The sequence below is a fragment of the Struthio camelus genome, chromosome W (assembly GCF_040807025.1).
Source record: "Struthio camelus isolate bStrCam1 chromosome W, bStrCam1.hap1, whole genome shotgun sequence".
Lineage (NCBI taxonomy): Eukaryota > Metazoa > Chordata > Aves > Struthioniformes > Struthionidae > Struthio > Struthio camelus.
In genome coordinates this window covers 1100779-1115400 of record NC_090981.1, presented here as the reverse complement: position 1 = coordinate 1115400, position 14622 = coordinate 1100779, and the positions used below count along the sequence as shown (strand labels likewise).

The 14622-nt window shown below is 41.8% G+C and overlaps 2 protein-coding genes across 9 annotated transcripts in view; both read right to left on the bottom strand.

Moving 5' to 3' along the window:
• Positions 1 to 2136: 2136 nt before the first annotated feature.
• Positions 2137 to 9445, bottom strand: LOC138064106 (phospholipid-transporting ATPase ABCA1-like). Its single transcript, XM_068925142.1, has 6 exons — positions 9254 to 9445; positions 7841 to 7975; positions 6956 to 7059; positions 6736 to 6828; positions 6302 to 6545; positions 2137 to 5510 (listed from the first exon to the last, which is right to left on the bottom strand). Exons 1-6 carry the CDS (start codon positions 9443 to 9445, stop codon positions 5370 to 5372), a joined length of 909 nt encoding a protein of 302 aa, XP_068781243.1. The 3' UTR covers positions 2137 to 5369.
• A 26-nt stretch (positions 9446 to 9471) lies between these two features.
• LOC104145395 (phospholipid-transporting ATPase ABCA1-like) overlaps positions 9472 to 14622 on the bottom strand; it is a 108250-nt gene continuing 103099 nt past the window's right edge. The window contains exons 35-41 of one of the 8 annotated variants that reach the window (XM_068925137.1): positions 13848 to 14025; positions 12730 to 12845; positions 12497 to 12641; positions 11224 to 11347; positions 10413 to 10542; positions 10159 to 10279; positions 9472 to 9582 (exon numbers count right to left, since the gene is read on the bottom strand). In XM_068925137.1, the coding sequence (XP_068781238.1) occupies positions 9547 to 9582; positions 10159 to 10279; positions 10413 to 10542; positions 11224 to 11347; positions 12497 to 12641; positions 12730 to 12845; positions 13848 to 14025 (850 nt within the window). In that variant the 3' untranslated portion in view covers positions 9472 to 9546. Of the gene's footprint in view, positions 9583 to 10158; positions 10280 to 10412; positions 10543 to 11183; positions 11616 to 12280; positions 12642 to 12729; positions 12846 to 13847; positions 14026 to 14622 lie in introns of those variants that run through there. The other 7 variants (XR_011137349.1, XM_068925138.1, XR_011137348.1 and 4 more) reach the window with 7 other exon arrangements.

The following is a 14622-nucleotide window of genomic DNA, read 5'->3' as shown; positions in this document are numbered from 1 at the left end:
CAGAGTGTGGCTTACTTATACAGGTACAAGCACTAATCAATTTCTAATACAGACATTAGCACAGAGGGGAAAACCTTTGTCCTGGCTCAGGATTAGCTGGATTGGTAAAAAAAATGTTGGTTTGCATCCCTGGAGCCCTGTAAATAGGCCTTGAAATCAGCTTTGTGTGTTGGGTTACAGGTTTAAACGTGGTGGTGGTGTTTTAAAAGATTCTTAAGTATGATGTTAAAGAGTTAAAGCTTTTAAAAGTTCAGTAAAGGATTCTCTTATACTTGCCTGATGAACTGTTGTTGACTTCTAACACTTGGAGGAAGACTTAGGAATTTAACAACAACAATAGTCAGTTTATGCCTTCATTTAGCTATTTTAATACTTGTTTAATGTGCTGAAATTGATTAGGCCTTTTTGTTCAGTTATGTAGGCTATTAACTGATATACACATGCTTATAGTTTTGGAAATATATATATTTTTGCCAACTTATAAACTTTAAAAGTCAAATAAATTTCTATAAAGCATAGATTTTTTTTTTAAAGTGTTTTGTCAAAGGTTCTTCCTGGTCTTTAAACTGTGAAATGATAAAACCCATTCTCCAAGTGTGCCATCCTGAAGGCTTTGCATTTTGGTCAGCAACAGTCTTGATAAGTGCTCCTTTAGAGCCAATAACCTGCCCCTTGATTTGTTGGAGTGAGCAGCAGGGCAGAAGGCATGGACCACGAGCACATGGGCTTAGAATGTCAGTGATTGGCTGCATTTAGGCAGTGGTAATTATGCTAGTTTATACCAAAGTAGAGTTTTTCAGTGCTCGCAGACAGGGCACTCAGGAGGCCTTTTCTTAGTTTAGTCACTGACCAGCAATTAGCAAGTAATTTCACTTCTCTGCTTAAGCATCTTTATACAATTGGTCTAATGTTGTTTACCTTTATAGAGATGTGATTTGAGAAATCATGGAAAGCACTAGGAAAAAAACAAACAAACAAATTCTGGTTATGTACAAGCAAGGTGGATGGGCGCCAAATACTATAATAATGTCATGTAATAGGTCATAGTTTTTAAACTTAAGTCTTCATTCTGTCCTCTACACCACAGAGGAATCCATAGCATTTTCAGGATGGAATGAGGACTACTTCAAAGGCCCACTTTTCGATAGCTACCAAATAAATAAATAAATAAATAAATCAGTTTTTCTTGAAAGGTATAACTCAAGACTGTTAGCTGATAAATTGCTACTAGCAGACTGAATCAGAATGTGACCTTATAGAAATTAACCTAAAGGATATGTTTAACAAATATGGATTAAAATAGCACAGGATACTAATGAGACTTGCTTTTTTTTTTGTGTGCACTAATGCAACAGTAAAATTTTATCAAAAGATTTTACTGAAATGACTAAATACAGACATTTATTAAAAACATTTCTTTTTTTTTTACTCTATTTTCCTTGTGACTAGCATTCAAGATGAAGAATACTCAGGGTATTATTTGCATTTACAATTAAATTTAGATTTTTTTTTTTAAGCACAAGGAGTTGATAAATGAAACAAATCATGAGCTGGACACTAGATTGAAGCTCAAAAATCAGGAGCTTTAAAAATTAGCTTCTCCTTATCGTAAGATTAATTTTGCTGAAGAGTGAAATTTTAAAATTTGGTTGCTCTAAGTGGAACTATAGGCAGGGGAGGTCAAAATTTTACAACCAGTTTTACTTTCAGCAATCAGACCATTGTTTTACTTTCATTTGTAACTTATTATTCAAAGGCAGTATAGTAACAAATTAAGGGCTCTTCCTTTAACTTGATATTACCTAAGGCTTAGTCTATTTAAAAGTGGGTCAGCATCTATTTACTAATACATTTTGCTCTGTCAGTGAAAACAGGACTACAGTGTTTCTAGCAAACACTGGTGCCCAGCAACAGGACAAGAGGCAATGGGCAGAAACTGAACCACAGGAAGTTCCATCTGAACCTGAGAAAAAACTTCTTCACTGTGAGGGTGACTGAGCATTGGAACAGGTTGCCCAGAGAGGTAGTGGAGTCTCCTTCCCTGGAGATATTCAAAAGCCGTCTGGATGTGATCCTGGGCAATATGCTCTAGGTGACCCTGCTTGAACAGGGAGGTTGGACTAGATGATCTCCAGAGGTCCCATCCAACCTAAACGATTCTGTGATTCTGTGATTCAAACAAGAGGAACAATTATAGATGTAGTTGCAGATTGCTGCTGTGCCTTTGAGATGGAAATATTCAAAGGTAGGTACAGAACTTTGGATTTAAACATCCAAGTTCTTGATGGACCTAGAATTGATAATTATACCAATTAGTTATTTTTTCAGTGTTTCTTAGAGGCTTTTTTATTTAGTAACTGTAGAAGCTAAGAGTGTCAAGCTTTCATTTTCAAATCTTGCATAATCTCAATTATCTGAAAATAGTATGGAGCAAATGCATAAGTGACAGTTCATAGACTGATGGTGCCATTACAGCTTTATTTTTGACTTAACACAAGGCAATTAAGGTGCCTTTTAATACTTCACATAAACAGCTATTAGCAAATACAAATATATATATATTGCTTTTAATGAAAATGTCCATTTAAGGATTTAACTTAGAAATTTCAGTTGCAAAAATCTCTCTAGAGTGCAAAAATAGATCTCATTAAAGATGGCATAAAGTGCTTGGAATTAAAGACCAACTATAATTCAAGTGGAAAGGATAAGCACAAAGGGATACTTTAACCATTGGGGGGGGATTACACGTACAGTCCTTACTGAAATACAAATGTGCTACAAAGGGGGATGCAATGTTTCAATAATAACAATGTTTAAAATAAGTAAACACCTCAGTGCAGTCTCATTATCAGAGTGATTCATAATCATACTGGTCTGTGATTCCAGGGGTGACTTTGCCTGGCACACATATGAGGGTAGAGGAAAGGTAGTTTGCAGTTATTTTGGTGACTGAGCAGCATGTGAGAGCTGTATTGTGCTGCCTCTATTCAGTATGGATAAAAACAGAGTCATTACCAGGGACCAAGGAGCTGTGGAATAGTTCTATTAATTACCCTCCATGTTTAGTGTAACATTTTGTTACAGATGCCAGACTCTGTATGAGGTGGTGACAGTCACAGGAGCAACAGGAATTAAGAATCTCTTTTTGGCAGGCTAAGGAAAAAGGATTATGATGCAACTGTTGTTTCCTGCTATGAGTCATTCACATGAGCAGTTACAAAGAGCAAACCACAGACCTTTAGGACCAAAATCTATGTTCTTCTAGAACTTGCTCTAGTTCTAGATGCACTAGTTCTATGCATTGCAAAACTTGATCCCTTCATTTCAATCTATGCAGAGATTTGTGATAATTATTTTCAGTAGTGATAAGTCTTCAATATATACTATTGTTTCCTTGATAGCATAATCCTTACCTGCAGCCTGTTATGAGAGGTCATGACTGTAGGATTAGCCCGACTGTTTAATAATGGCTCTGTACCTGAAAGTCTGGTGCATTTGTGACTCTATAGTCATCATGCTGAACACATCAGTGTTACCATGTATGCTTTGAAATATATAATTACCCTTTTTCAGGTGGGCCAATAGATAACTCATTTCAGCACCTTCACTGTTTGCAAGGCTGCTGGGCATTCACAGAAGAAAATTGTCAGTGAGTTATATTCATAGAGGAGTAGTGATAAAAATGAGTGCAGCATTTCTACAGGTATTTAAGGCAAAGGTATTACATATAGGAATAGCCTAAGAATTTCTCTTGGGTTCAATCCCCATCACTGAACCTATTCCTGACTGTAGAAGCAAGATGGAGGGTCCGTAAGCATAGTAATGCAAGCATACTCCCCTGTGGCTGCTGTACAAGATAAACAAGAATTGGTCATTCTCACTACACAATCTCCTCTCCAGCATTCTTCTGGCTCCATAAAACTTGAAAAAGTTACTGAGTCATGTAATTGTAGCACTCCTGCTTTGACCTACCTTGTTCATCAAGGGAAATTTTACTGAAGTGGTTTTCTCATGTATAGTCTCCAGGTGGGGAATCACCTAGTGACTAAAACTACACTACAGAAGCAGAAACTTGTACCTCAATAAGGGAAAGAGGAAAACTTCAGATGAACAATTTGCAGTAATTGCAGATAGTGGTTGAATGTTAGGACACAGGGTCTGGAACTTGCAGAGACAATGTATATAACTATCACTAAATGGAGAGAATGAGAGCATATCATTGCAGGCATAATGTTACAAAATACTGTAGCTACAAAGATCAACTGAAAGCATTTTCAATCCCTAATTATGCTACCTATTTAAAGTCATATAAATAATACTGCTTAAAAAAATCTACATGTCCTCTGCTTTCTAGTTTTAACTGGTAAAACCAAAAATGGCAACATGTGTACTAAGCAATAAACTTCAGATGCTGAGTACCTTTATGGTGCAAAGCAGGGGTTAAAGAGCAGACATTACATATCAGAGTGATGTCTCATGATTTAGAATATGCTCTTGGCATTAGCAGTTTGTACAACCAGCGAGTTTGCTGTTGTGGTCTAAATCCTAGATCTGTTTCTCACCCACTTCCCTCTACTAGGTGTTCATGCAACTGCTGCAGTATCTCAAAAGGAGCAAGGAGAGTATTTAACTATACAAAAACCTGGTCAGAGTAGGTGATCAGTTGTGATGCTGGTGAAACAATCACAGGCATTTGGAGGGTTTGTGGTTCTGCATATCACACAATTTATTGAAGTAGATTGTAAAGAGATGGGCCATCATATCTATACATCTCATCTGCACAGTTCTGCATTGTGGCCTCAATTTATAAGCAACTGACCTACATCAGTCTATGAAAAGCAGCTGATTCGGTAAGTTTTCACAAAATAAGGCCACAACATTGTTTGGTAACTCCTTGCCACTGACTGTTTTAGTGCATTCACTGCCAGCAATGGATGTAGCACCAGGGAATTCCCACTCCTGACATGGATATTTAAAACATGCATGCCTTTAAAAATAACAATAAATAACCCCTAGCTGTGATTTCTCAATGAACTGTTGTTGCAACCCTAGTAAAAATATACTGTATAGGAACAAGATGCAGTATGGCTGAAAGCCCATAGCATCTGGTGGGTGCTATACCACAGCTTCAGAGTTATACTGTAATGAGCTGAATTCAAGTCTTTCACTTGAGAACAGTACAAGACACTGACTCCACAAGACATGGCCTCTGTAATGAAATTTTGTTTTCATTGCATTGAATTGCATTGCATTGAATGGAAAGCAGTAGACTGTACAGTTTTTCTTTCCTCAGTATACCTCCAAGGAAGAAGCTAATCTCAGGTAAAGGAAGTTTGCCTTCTGCTCATCATTTCTTTGCTGAAGTTGGCTCACACACAACTTTCTTTTGCCTTCTCATCTTGCAGAAAGGAATTAAGGATTGCAATGTCCACAACAGTCTGTTTTTTGTGCAGTGACAGGTCCTTAGTGTGGTCATCATCACTTTGATCCTTAGCAAAATTTACAAATACCTACGAGAGAAAAGGCTATGTCATAAACCACTCTGGGTTTTGATAAGTGTAGGGCATTTTATACATTGGGCCTTTTTGGACTAGTCGTAGGGTTCAGCACTGTTTCTGAAATTGATAGGGTTTTGGTCCCACGAACAAGTTGCAGCAGTAGGTAAGTGCCTAATCCTCCAAAACAACTGCCTACAAGTATGCTCTAACCCTGTGATAAAGGTAGGGAATTTACTCCTTTCAAAAAAGGGAAAGTTTCACAAGTTACCTTGTGTTTCCTGTAGGGAAAGAGCCAGCAGTTACTGTGAATTAGTTCTCTGTGGTAACTTGTTTGTATTCATGTCCTGACAAATTTGCATTGTCTTCACTAACAGACAGAATGAATCAGAGGGATAAATGGTGAGCTTGAACAGCTATGGAGGAAAAGCCATTCTGGGGAATAAACACACAGCCCAGAGTAAGCAAAAGCTTCCCAAAAATGCATCTGCCTTGTCAGCCCCTCCACATGCATTGACTCCCACTCTCCTCCATGATAAAGGCCAGTTTGAGGGCTACTCCCAGATCACAGCATTTCCTCCCAAACTGTCCCTTTTCCCATAACAGTGTTTCTCTTAGGCTCAGTCATGTAGGTTCAGAGCATGTTGCAGATAGCAAGTCTTGCAAAGATGTTGGTTTACCTGCTCACACCTAAATGTTCCCTTTGCTTAGCAATAAAGGTTAGACTCACTAGTTTGCCAAAATGCTTTTTTTAGGTAGGACCAGTAAGTCGGTGGATTTCGGCACATGGGCTTCTAGAAGCTTACTTGGTCAAGTGTAGTCTGAGAAACAGAGTAGTCTTCAATGTGGAGTCTCTTTTTGTTCTGGGAGAGGATGCTAAATATTCTGGCCAGGGAAGATGGTGAAGAAGGAAGCTGGTACTGCAACATATTTCGATGCTTTTCCTTCAGGACACTTCCAGGGAAGGCAAGCCCAAAGAATTCCTCAGCTGACTTCAGGTCTGGGTTTGCCCCTGCGATTCGCACCACTATGCTATAGCCATCTCCAAACCTGTAAACAAGAGGACCAACACAGCAGTTTAGGTAAGTAGTTTTGAAAGGAAACATAACTTAATATCCAGCACCATTTCTTGTAGCCAGAAGAACAATGGGAATGCTGCATGTGGAAGCAAGATTGTTCTGTTTGTATCTCTCTAAAAATGCAGACAACTGTGTGGCATAAGCAAGAAGAAAGTAATTACCTGTTCTTTAAATGCTGGACACTGCCCAGACACCTGAACCGCCCATTGACCATTATTGCCATACAAGTGCACAGGGCTTCACATTCTTCCATGCTGTAAGCAGAAGTAACCTCATTAGCACTGCAATCAGCACTGAAGAGCAGAGGGATTGAGCTGACTTCAGCATCCAGCCCCAGTAAATGGAATATCAGGAGTAAAATGCAGTCAAGTTGCTACGTGCCTGTGAGATGTGAGAACCACTGATCTCCCCTCCTTGATGACACTCAGAGCACAGTTCCATAGGAAATGACGTGCTTTGGGATCCATTCCTGTTGTTGGCTCATCCTGTAAAATATATTTGTAAAACCATGTTTTTCAAACTGTTTTATTTTGTACTGATAAATACCATCAACTCTGAAATTACTTGACCATTCTTATAACACATACTGGAAAAATTAAAAAATAAGAAACAAGTTTGTGTATCTTTCTTCCTGCTTTTCAAAATGTAAAAGTGATTTATGCTCCAAACTAAGTTAGGAAACATCTATTCAAGAACTGGGAAATACTGTTTATTCTGCAATTATAACATGTTGAAATACTCAGTCCTGCAACAGGTTAAATTCAATTAGCTGAAGTTGAAATAGAGTATTAGATTCATTTTTCCTGTACTATGAATTTCAGTAATACTAATGTTTATTCTGGATTTCAGTCCAAAGACTCATACAACCTTTATTTCCAAACTTTCCTTGAATTATTAAAAACACAGAACTGGTTCTCATGGACACTAAGACTTACTTGTGTCCAAAAAATAAAAGGCTGAAAGGCTTTTTTTTTTTGGTAGGTAAATAAGTCTTTGCAATAGAGCTAAAATAGTTGGCAGTTTGGCAATGCATTTGAGCTGCACACCCCCCCCCCCCCCGGAATTTTTGGGAAGAGAAGCCTGGATGCATGCTACAATTTAACCCTATGTTTACACAGGAAGTCTTTATTTACATGTCTTTTTTGCTCACATTTAAGTGACTAGTGATGTATTTAAATGCTAGTTGGCCATAAAGTATCCAGTCTTTGCTGGAACCTGATTTGAGACCTCTCTCAGTGGAAAATGTTAATGAGCATGCAAACTCACCAGGAACACCACAGGTGGCCCCCCAATAAGAGCAATAGCTGTGGAGAGCTTGCGTCTGTTCCCTCCACTGTAGTTCCCCACACGTTTTTCTCCATATTTGACAAGGCCCAGTTTCTGGATTGCCCATTCCCCAACCTACAAGAGATAACACCACCCTATTGAATCAAGCACAGTAACATCTATGCAGTATTATTTTCCTTATAACCTAACTAAGATTTTGGGGAAGGGCCACTCATCTGAGGCTCTACCCCTGCATAGATCTGAGCTTTGAAACACCCTGTTTACCCTTACAGAAGGGTGCACAAAATTCTGTCTCAGGGGGCCCAGACAATCAAATGGCTGCAGCTTAATGAGTTACTACACATCAGCTGAACCATGGTAACTATCAGTGTAATGCTCCTAACAGCAGATGTTTAATTTCAGCCTCTCTCACTCTAGCCTTGGGTAGCTCTTTTCAGTTGCTGTGGGCTAGCAGCTTGCACACAGTCACTGCTGACACAGGGTAACTCCACTGTGCATCTGAGCCCTTGAGACAGATGGAGAGGATCTAGTTTGTTATTCAACAGTACTGGTAATCCTGCCAATAGGCAGGCACTATTGCCCTAGAAACTAAAAAGCCTTTAAAAAAGGAGAGCCAATTACTCACTACTTGGATCACACTCAGAACTGGGTCCCTTTTCAGATGGGGCTTGCAGGAACATAGCACAGAGGAACTTGCCTTCAGCTTACCCCATCACTAGTTTCAAAGAGGGATTCTAGCTATAGCTACTTGGGCATATCCTAGCTAGTATAAACAGGGACCAGATTTGGCCCCATTCAAGGCACCAGGTACAAATATCACCTTCCTACCTACAGCAGTTCATATTCTTCACTATTCAAAATAGAGATGGTGAAAATTGCTGTTAGTTCAAGGAACCAGCAATGAGGAGGGAGCTATATGATCCTGTCAGCTGGTGTTACTAATGGCCTGATAGTGCTCCTTAGTGTAACCCAATGCCTGAATGCTGAGATAGCAATTTTCAATAATACAGTATGATCGTTTGGAAATATTTAATAGCCAGAGTGTGAGGCCTTAATTATGCTGTAGAGCATTTACTCCCAGTGAATTTGGGGAGGATTAACTCTTGACAGTAAGTGAAGTCCAGCATTAGCTACAGCTCCATAGACTGGGCTCAAACAAACTTCTGAGGAAAAAAAATAATTCTGTGTGAAAGCACATCCACTGGGAGAATGCAGGGCTCAAAATACTTAGACATTTGCCCTTCCATTCAATACACTTTGCTAGGCAGCAGTGAAAAAACAGAGCCACTTCGGTTTGCTGCCCAGACCATCACTGCATTGTGTGTTGCAGAGAGGATGCATGTTAGCAGGAATGCTTAGTCACCGGGGTTTTCTATGCTCTGCTTTGTTTACCTTGCAGACTTCTTTCTCTGGAACACCTCTCAAGAGTGCAAAGAACTCCAGATGTTCTTGCCCTGTCAGCAGTTCATTAACAGCATCAAACTGTGGGCAGTAGCCCATGTTCTGATGGACTTCTTGCATGTTGGACAAGATACTGTGGAAGAGAACTCCCTTTGTTAGAATTTTACAAGTACATAAAACCATTTTAGGTAAGAAAAGAAAGGAGGTGAATCAGCGGTTTTGGAATCACCGGAATAACAAAAATATGGAATTCTGAAAATTTTTCTGGGCCAAATTCATTATTTTTAAAGGCGACCTGGCTTTCGCTTCATTCTGTAAATCTGAAACAAAAACAAACAAAACATGAGAACAACAGTGGAAAAGAGAGAAATATAATTAGAGCCATACATATTCACCACTTCAAGTATGCTCCAGTGTTGATCCCACTGGAAATTCTGTGGCATTGCAATAGCAACACGTGAGCAACTATTATAAGATCATATCATAGCTATTGTACTCAAGGGAGTACAATACTAGGGAGTACAGTACTCAGGAGTAACTGAATTAACTGAAGATTCAGATAACCAAGGGAACAGACTTAAGTCTGCGCTCAACCATGCAAAGCTAGATTTGTAGCTTACATATACTGGTGCAACTCTACTGATCCAAAAGAGCCCCAGACAAGGTCTGGTTCCCAGTGTCCCACTCAGATACCCCACTTCAACATTTTGAGCTGAGTTTCAGATCTGTGAATGTCAAAGCCCCTGATAGCAGCAAAAGTTATTCCACTGGTTGTGTGTGTGCGTGGCTGGGGGAGAGTGTGTGTGTGTGTGAATCAGGCCCATGGTGAATGGCACGGTCTTGTACCAGCTGTGTCAGCAAGTCCTCTAGAGATGAATGCAGAGCCCTTCTGTCACCTTGGTTAGTTCTTTGATTTCCAAAATATCACTTTGTCCTCCTCCACTGATTATCCTCTGTCTCTCTCTGGTTACATCCTCATCTTCATCATTCACAGGGGACAACTTGGCATATACAGGCCTGGAGAGGGGAACATGAGAAAATATTAATGGAAGAAGACAGAGTCTCCATGGTTAATGCCTCCCTGCCCTTTGTCAGATAACAAGAAAAGCTTCAGCTGCTTACAATGGTGAAGTAGAACAGAACAACCCACCTGGGCTTGATGAAGAACCTGTACTGGATGAGCACAGTGATGAGGAAGAAGACTACACCCTCCACTGCCATGGCAAAGAGGTTCCGCCCCACCAAATCCCATGACAGAGGGGACACAAAATGATTCTCCCCTGCCAAGGTGAGACAAAGATCACAGTCAGCTGTTTGGAGCACTGGCAGAGGACTAGCACTTTGTCATGCAAAGTTTACCAAGTCACTTGAGGCACTGAGGCAACTGGTGAGCAGCCAGGGGGAAGACAATAGTAACAGGTCACAAGAGGGGCTAGTTGTGGCTGGGTACATATTTTTTACTTGTAGTAAGGTAGGAGCTGGGCACATGTTCATAGGAAAAGGTGACCCTAGTCCAGAGAGTTCAGTCTGCCATAGGTAAAGCTGGCCCACCTTTCAAACAAGGGAGTGAAGCACAGGGCTGAGACTCACTCAAGGCATCTGCAGTAAAGCCCAGAACAGAACCCAGCACTCCAGAACCCCAGCCACAGTCTCTCCTTTCACTCACCCTAATGATCTCCAAATAATTCGTTTTACATATTTTAAGTTAACAAATGTTCCTAATAGCTCAAAATTCTGGGGATCTAATGGCTAGGCCCTCTTCAGGCCTCATAACCTAAACAGGACAGCTGCAGAGACCTGTCAGCTCCAACGAGATGTGTGCTGCAAACTGAACACCTTAAGTTCCTGACAATTCAGTGGAGTGAGGGGTGCTCACCTGGGGCAGACTCAAGCCTTCTATGGCTTCTTTGGCTTCTATGGCTTCTCAGGCCATGATGCCTGCACTAGACAACTGCACTTACCAAACCTCTCCAGAGCATCAGCCATGGCCTGTTTTTTCACCATGTCAATGAGTCCCCGCCCAAGGCAGAAGTGGGGAAAGATGAGGAAGAGAGACTTCAGAATGTCATTGATGTTGTTCAGCTTCTGTCAAGACAAAAGCCAAGTGCCACTCAGCCATCCGAGCAGAGAGCAGCCAGCACAGAGTTCTATCTGCCAAGTTTGACCCATGTTGTGAATGACCACCCCAACACTGCAAACCAGCAAAATACTCAAGGATTAGAAACACTCCCCTAAGAAACAGTGGCAGGGCTCCTCTGGAGGGTCAGCATTACTCTTGCTCTGTTCAAGACATCATTATACAAACAGCACCAAAATAGATTCCTCCAAGTACTCCCAGTTTAAAAGTCACAGTCTGCAAATGACAAATGTGTGCAGAAAAGCTATGGGTTGAGGAGACAGGGAAGTTGTGCTTGCACAGAATAACCATCTCAGTGGCTGTGGGTAGCCCCTTCCCTAGCTAAGGTCAAGTCAGTTTGGCATGTCCTATTCCCCTCTCCATTGCTACATATTCCTCAAAAGCTCTCATAAGACAATGATCTTTGTGGTCTTCCAGTTTTGCCTCCTGTTCCTGAGCAAACATGTGCTGGCTTTGTTAGCTACCCAGCCCATAGGTCAGACCAAGAGCAGCCTGAAAAGGGGCTCCTGTTCTGCTAAGCACTTGAACTTCAAATGTGCACATTCTTACTGGGCTAAAACAAGTCTTTGAATGGAAGGGACCACCCATGCAATCAAGGACTGTCTCCTCACCCCCACAGGTAGTCGTGCAACAGACAGGTTAGTCCCACAGGGTGCCCAAACCCCCACTCCACACAGATCTTCACCAACAATGCGTGCCAAACAAGGCCTGCTAACCCACTTCATGTTGCATACAGAGATAAGCAGAATTTGCACCTTCCCCATTAGGCATCTGGCTTTGGCAAATCAAATTGAGGTGCCTAAGTTCCCAATACAGCCAACAGAGCGGTATTGCCTCTGGAAGCAAGACTGTGGGCAGCTAAATTGAGTGCTTGAAATTACCTGTAGGAGATGGATACTGTCTCTCATGAAGAACCTTGCTGAAACAGCCTTTAAGCCCACTTCCACCAGAACCCATCTTTGACCTCCTGCACTAACCAGCAGGTACAAACTGGGGTCTAGCCTTGCTGGGGAACTGATCACTAAGGACAACATGGCAGCAACATGAAACTAGTTGGTGGTGGCAAAGGCAGCAAAGAGCTCATGGGGAAAATGTACGTTGTTGGTGAAGAGCTCCAGGACAAAGGTAGCCACACTACCATTGATGCCAATGAAGAGGTTCACACTGGTCAGCACGATGTATGCAGTGCTGGGGATTCTGAACACAAAGGATGCTGGATACATGAGAGGGGTGATAGACCACCTGGCAAGGGGAAAGGCAGCAACATTAGATAAGCGCTTTCCAAGTCTACATGCCTCCTCAGTCACCCTCACAAGGCAAAATCCCTTACCCATAGAGAAGCAGAAGAAGGGCCAGCACAGGCAGGTTGGAGGAGGACATATAGGACTTCTGCTGGAAGCAGATGAAGATGATGATGACTAGCGTGGCTGGAACAACATAGTTGCACTGGAAGGAGAAAGATATGGCTCCAGATTTGTTTCCAAAAGATTAAAAAAAAAAATGTCCTACTGCCCTGAACCAATGTTTTTCAACATTCTTCAGTGTTCCCCAAACTGTTTCCAATGGGAGACCATCTTAGGAATGTCATGTATGTAAACTGAAGTGCAGTACACACAAATTTGCTTTTCTTAGTCCCTCTAGAAGTAGTCAATAGACCCCTGGAGGTTCTGGGCACCACAGGCTGAAAACCACTGCTTTGAATGGAGTGGAACAAGTGATTAGAAAAGTAAATATTATTTTGGGGGCAGGTATTTTAAAGGGACATAATGAATGCTGGTGGATAGAGCTTATGCTCACCCTACATAATCTGTTCAGTGTTCCTTGTCTCATCCAGATGAATCATTGCCCCAAGGAAGTAAACACAGAGGGCATAGGAATTGTTATTATTCTCTGTACTAATGTGGTGCCCACTGGCCCCAACTGCACTTTGCACCTTAGTGCAGCAGATACCTTGCAAACACGTAACAGAGGACAGTCCCTGCCCTGACAACTTTACAGGAAATGAGAAGACAAGTGTTACAGGGGAATCTGAGGCAGAGAGGGGAAATTACTTGCTCAAAGTCACCCAGCAGGTCAGTAGCATAACTGGTTCTCAGGGTCACATCTCAGGCCCTCCGCTAGCCCCACCATGCACTCTTCAGTCTGATGTGCACACTGAAGGGGAGCTCTCATCTTTCAGTACCTATACAAATAGCTTGCATGCCTAAAGGCATACAGCAGTATCTGGACATAACTCTGTTCTGTACTGGCTTATGCCAAAGCTGGCAAGTTGTGTAGAGAAAGAAACACTGCATTTCCTTAACTCACCTGGAGGGAATCACATTCCTCCTCAGCCCCAAGAGAAGGGGATACAGTGCCCTTTGTGAAACAGCCTCTCTGTTGCCCTGCACTCAAGCTCAACGATTCTGTTTCCCAGTCACAAGGTGGAATCCAGCACTTGTCCCTTACCATATCCCAGACAAAGTTAGCCAGCCAGTAGATCACAGGCTTCACACCACTGATGAACTGTAAGTGTTTGGCCTTGCTGACCCGCTCCTGGATAAGGAAGACCACGAAGCTGGCAGGGATGAAGGACATGGCAAAGATCACACAGACTGAGACTAAGACATCCATGGAGGTGGTCATCCTGGATAAAGGACAACAGAAGCAAAGCGCTCATACACTGGTGCTGCTGGCTCCATCCTTTCCAGCCACAGGAGATTAAGTGAAGCAGCTCAAGCCAGGGTAGTGCAGAAACTGGATCCCCTTCTGCCACCCTTATTTTGTGGGGTCAAGAGTAACAGAATCAGGCCGTGTTAACTACAGAGTTGTTCTCTGGTTGTATAACAATGCAAACATGCACTCCCTATAGGCATCTCAAGGAATGAAGGCACCTGGACATCTTCAGCTGGTGACTTCAGTATGACACTGCACTCCCTGCGTTAATTCAAACGTACATCTGCTTCTCTCCCTCTCATCTGCCAATGCTCCACTGGAAGGTTGTGTCTACATATGGCTTATGATTCCTGACTCAGGTTATGATAGTACTGGACTAGTCAGTGCCTCAGTGTACATGGAGTAAGCCCTATGCATTACTGTGCATCTTCCAGGCTGGGACAGCGGAAAAAACTGAATAAGAGCCATCAATGGCTTCTATTCAAGCAGCAGCACCTTGGGACAAGAGAATGACCATATCCATGGTGAGTCAAGGTTACTCTAGGCTTTCTGGATATAGCTGGGGGAG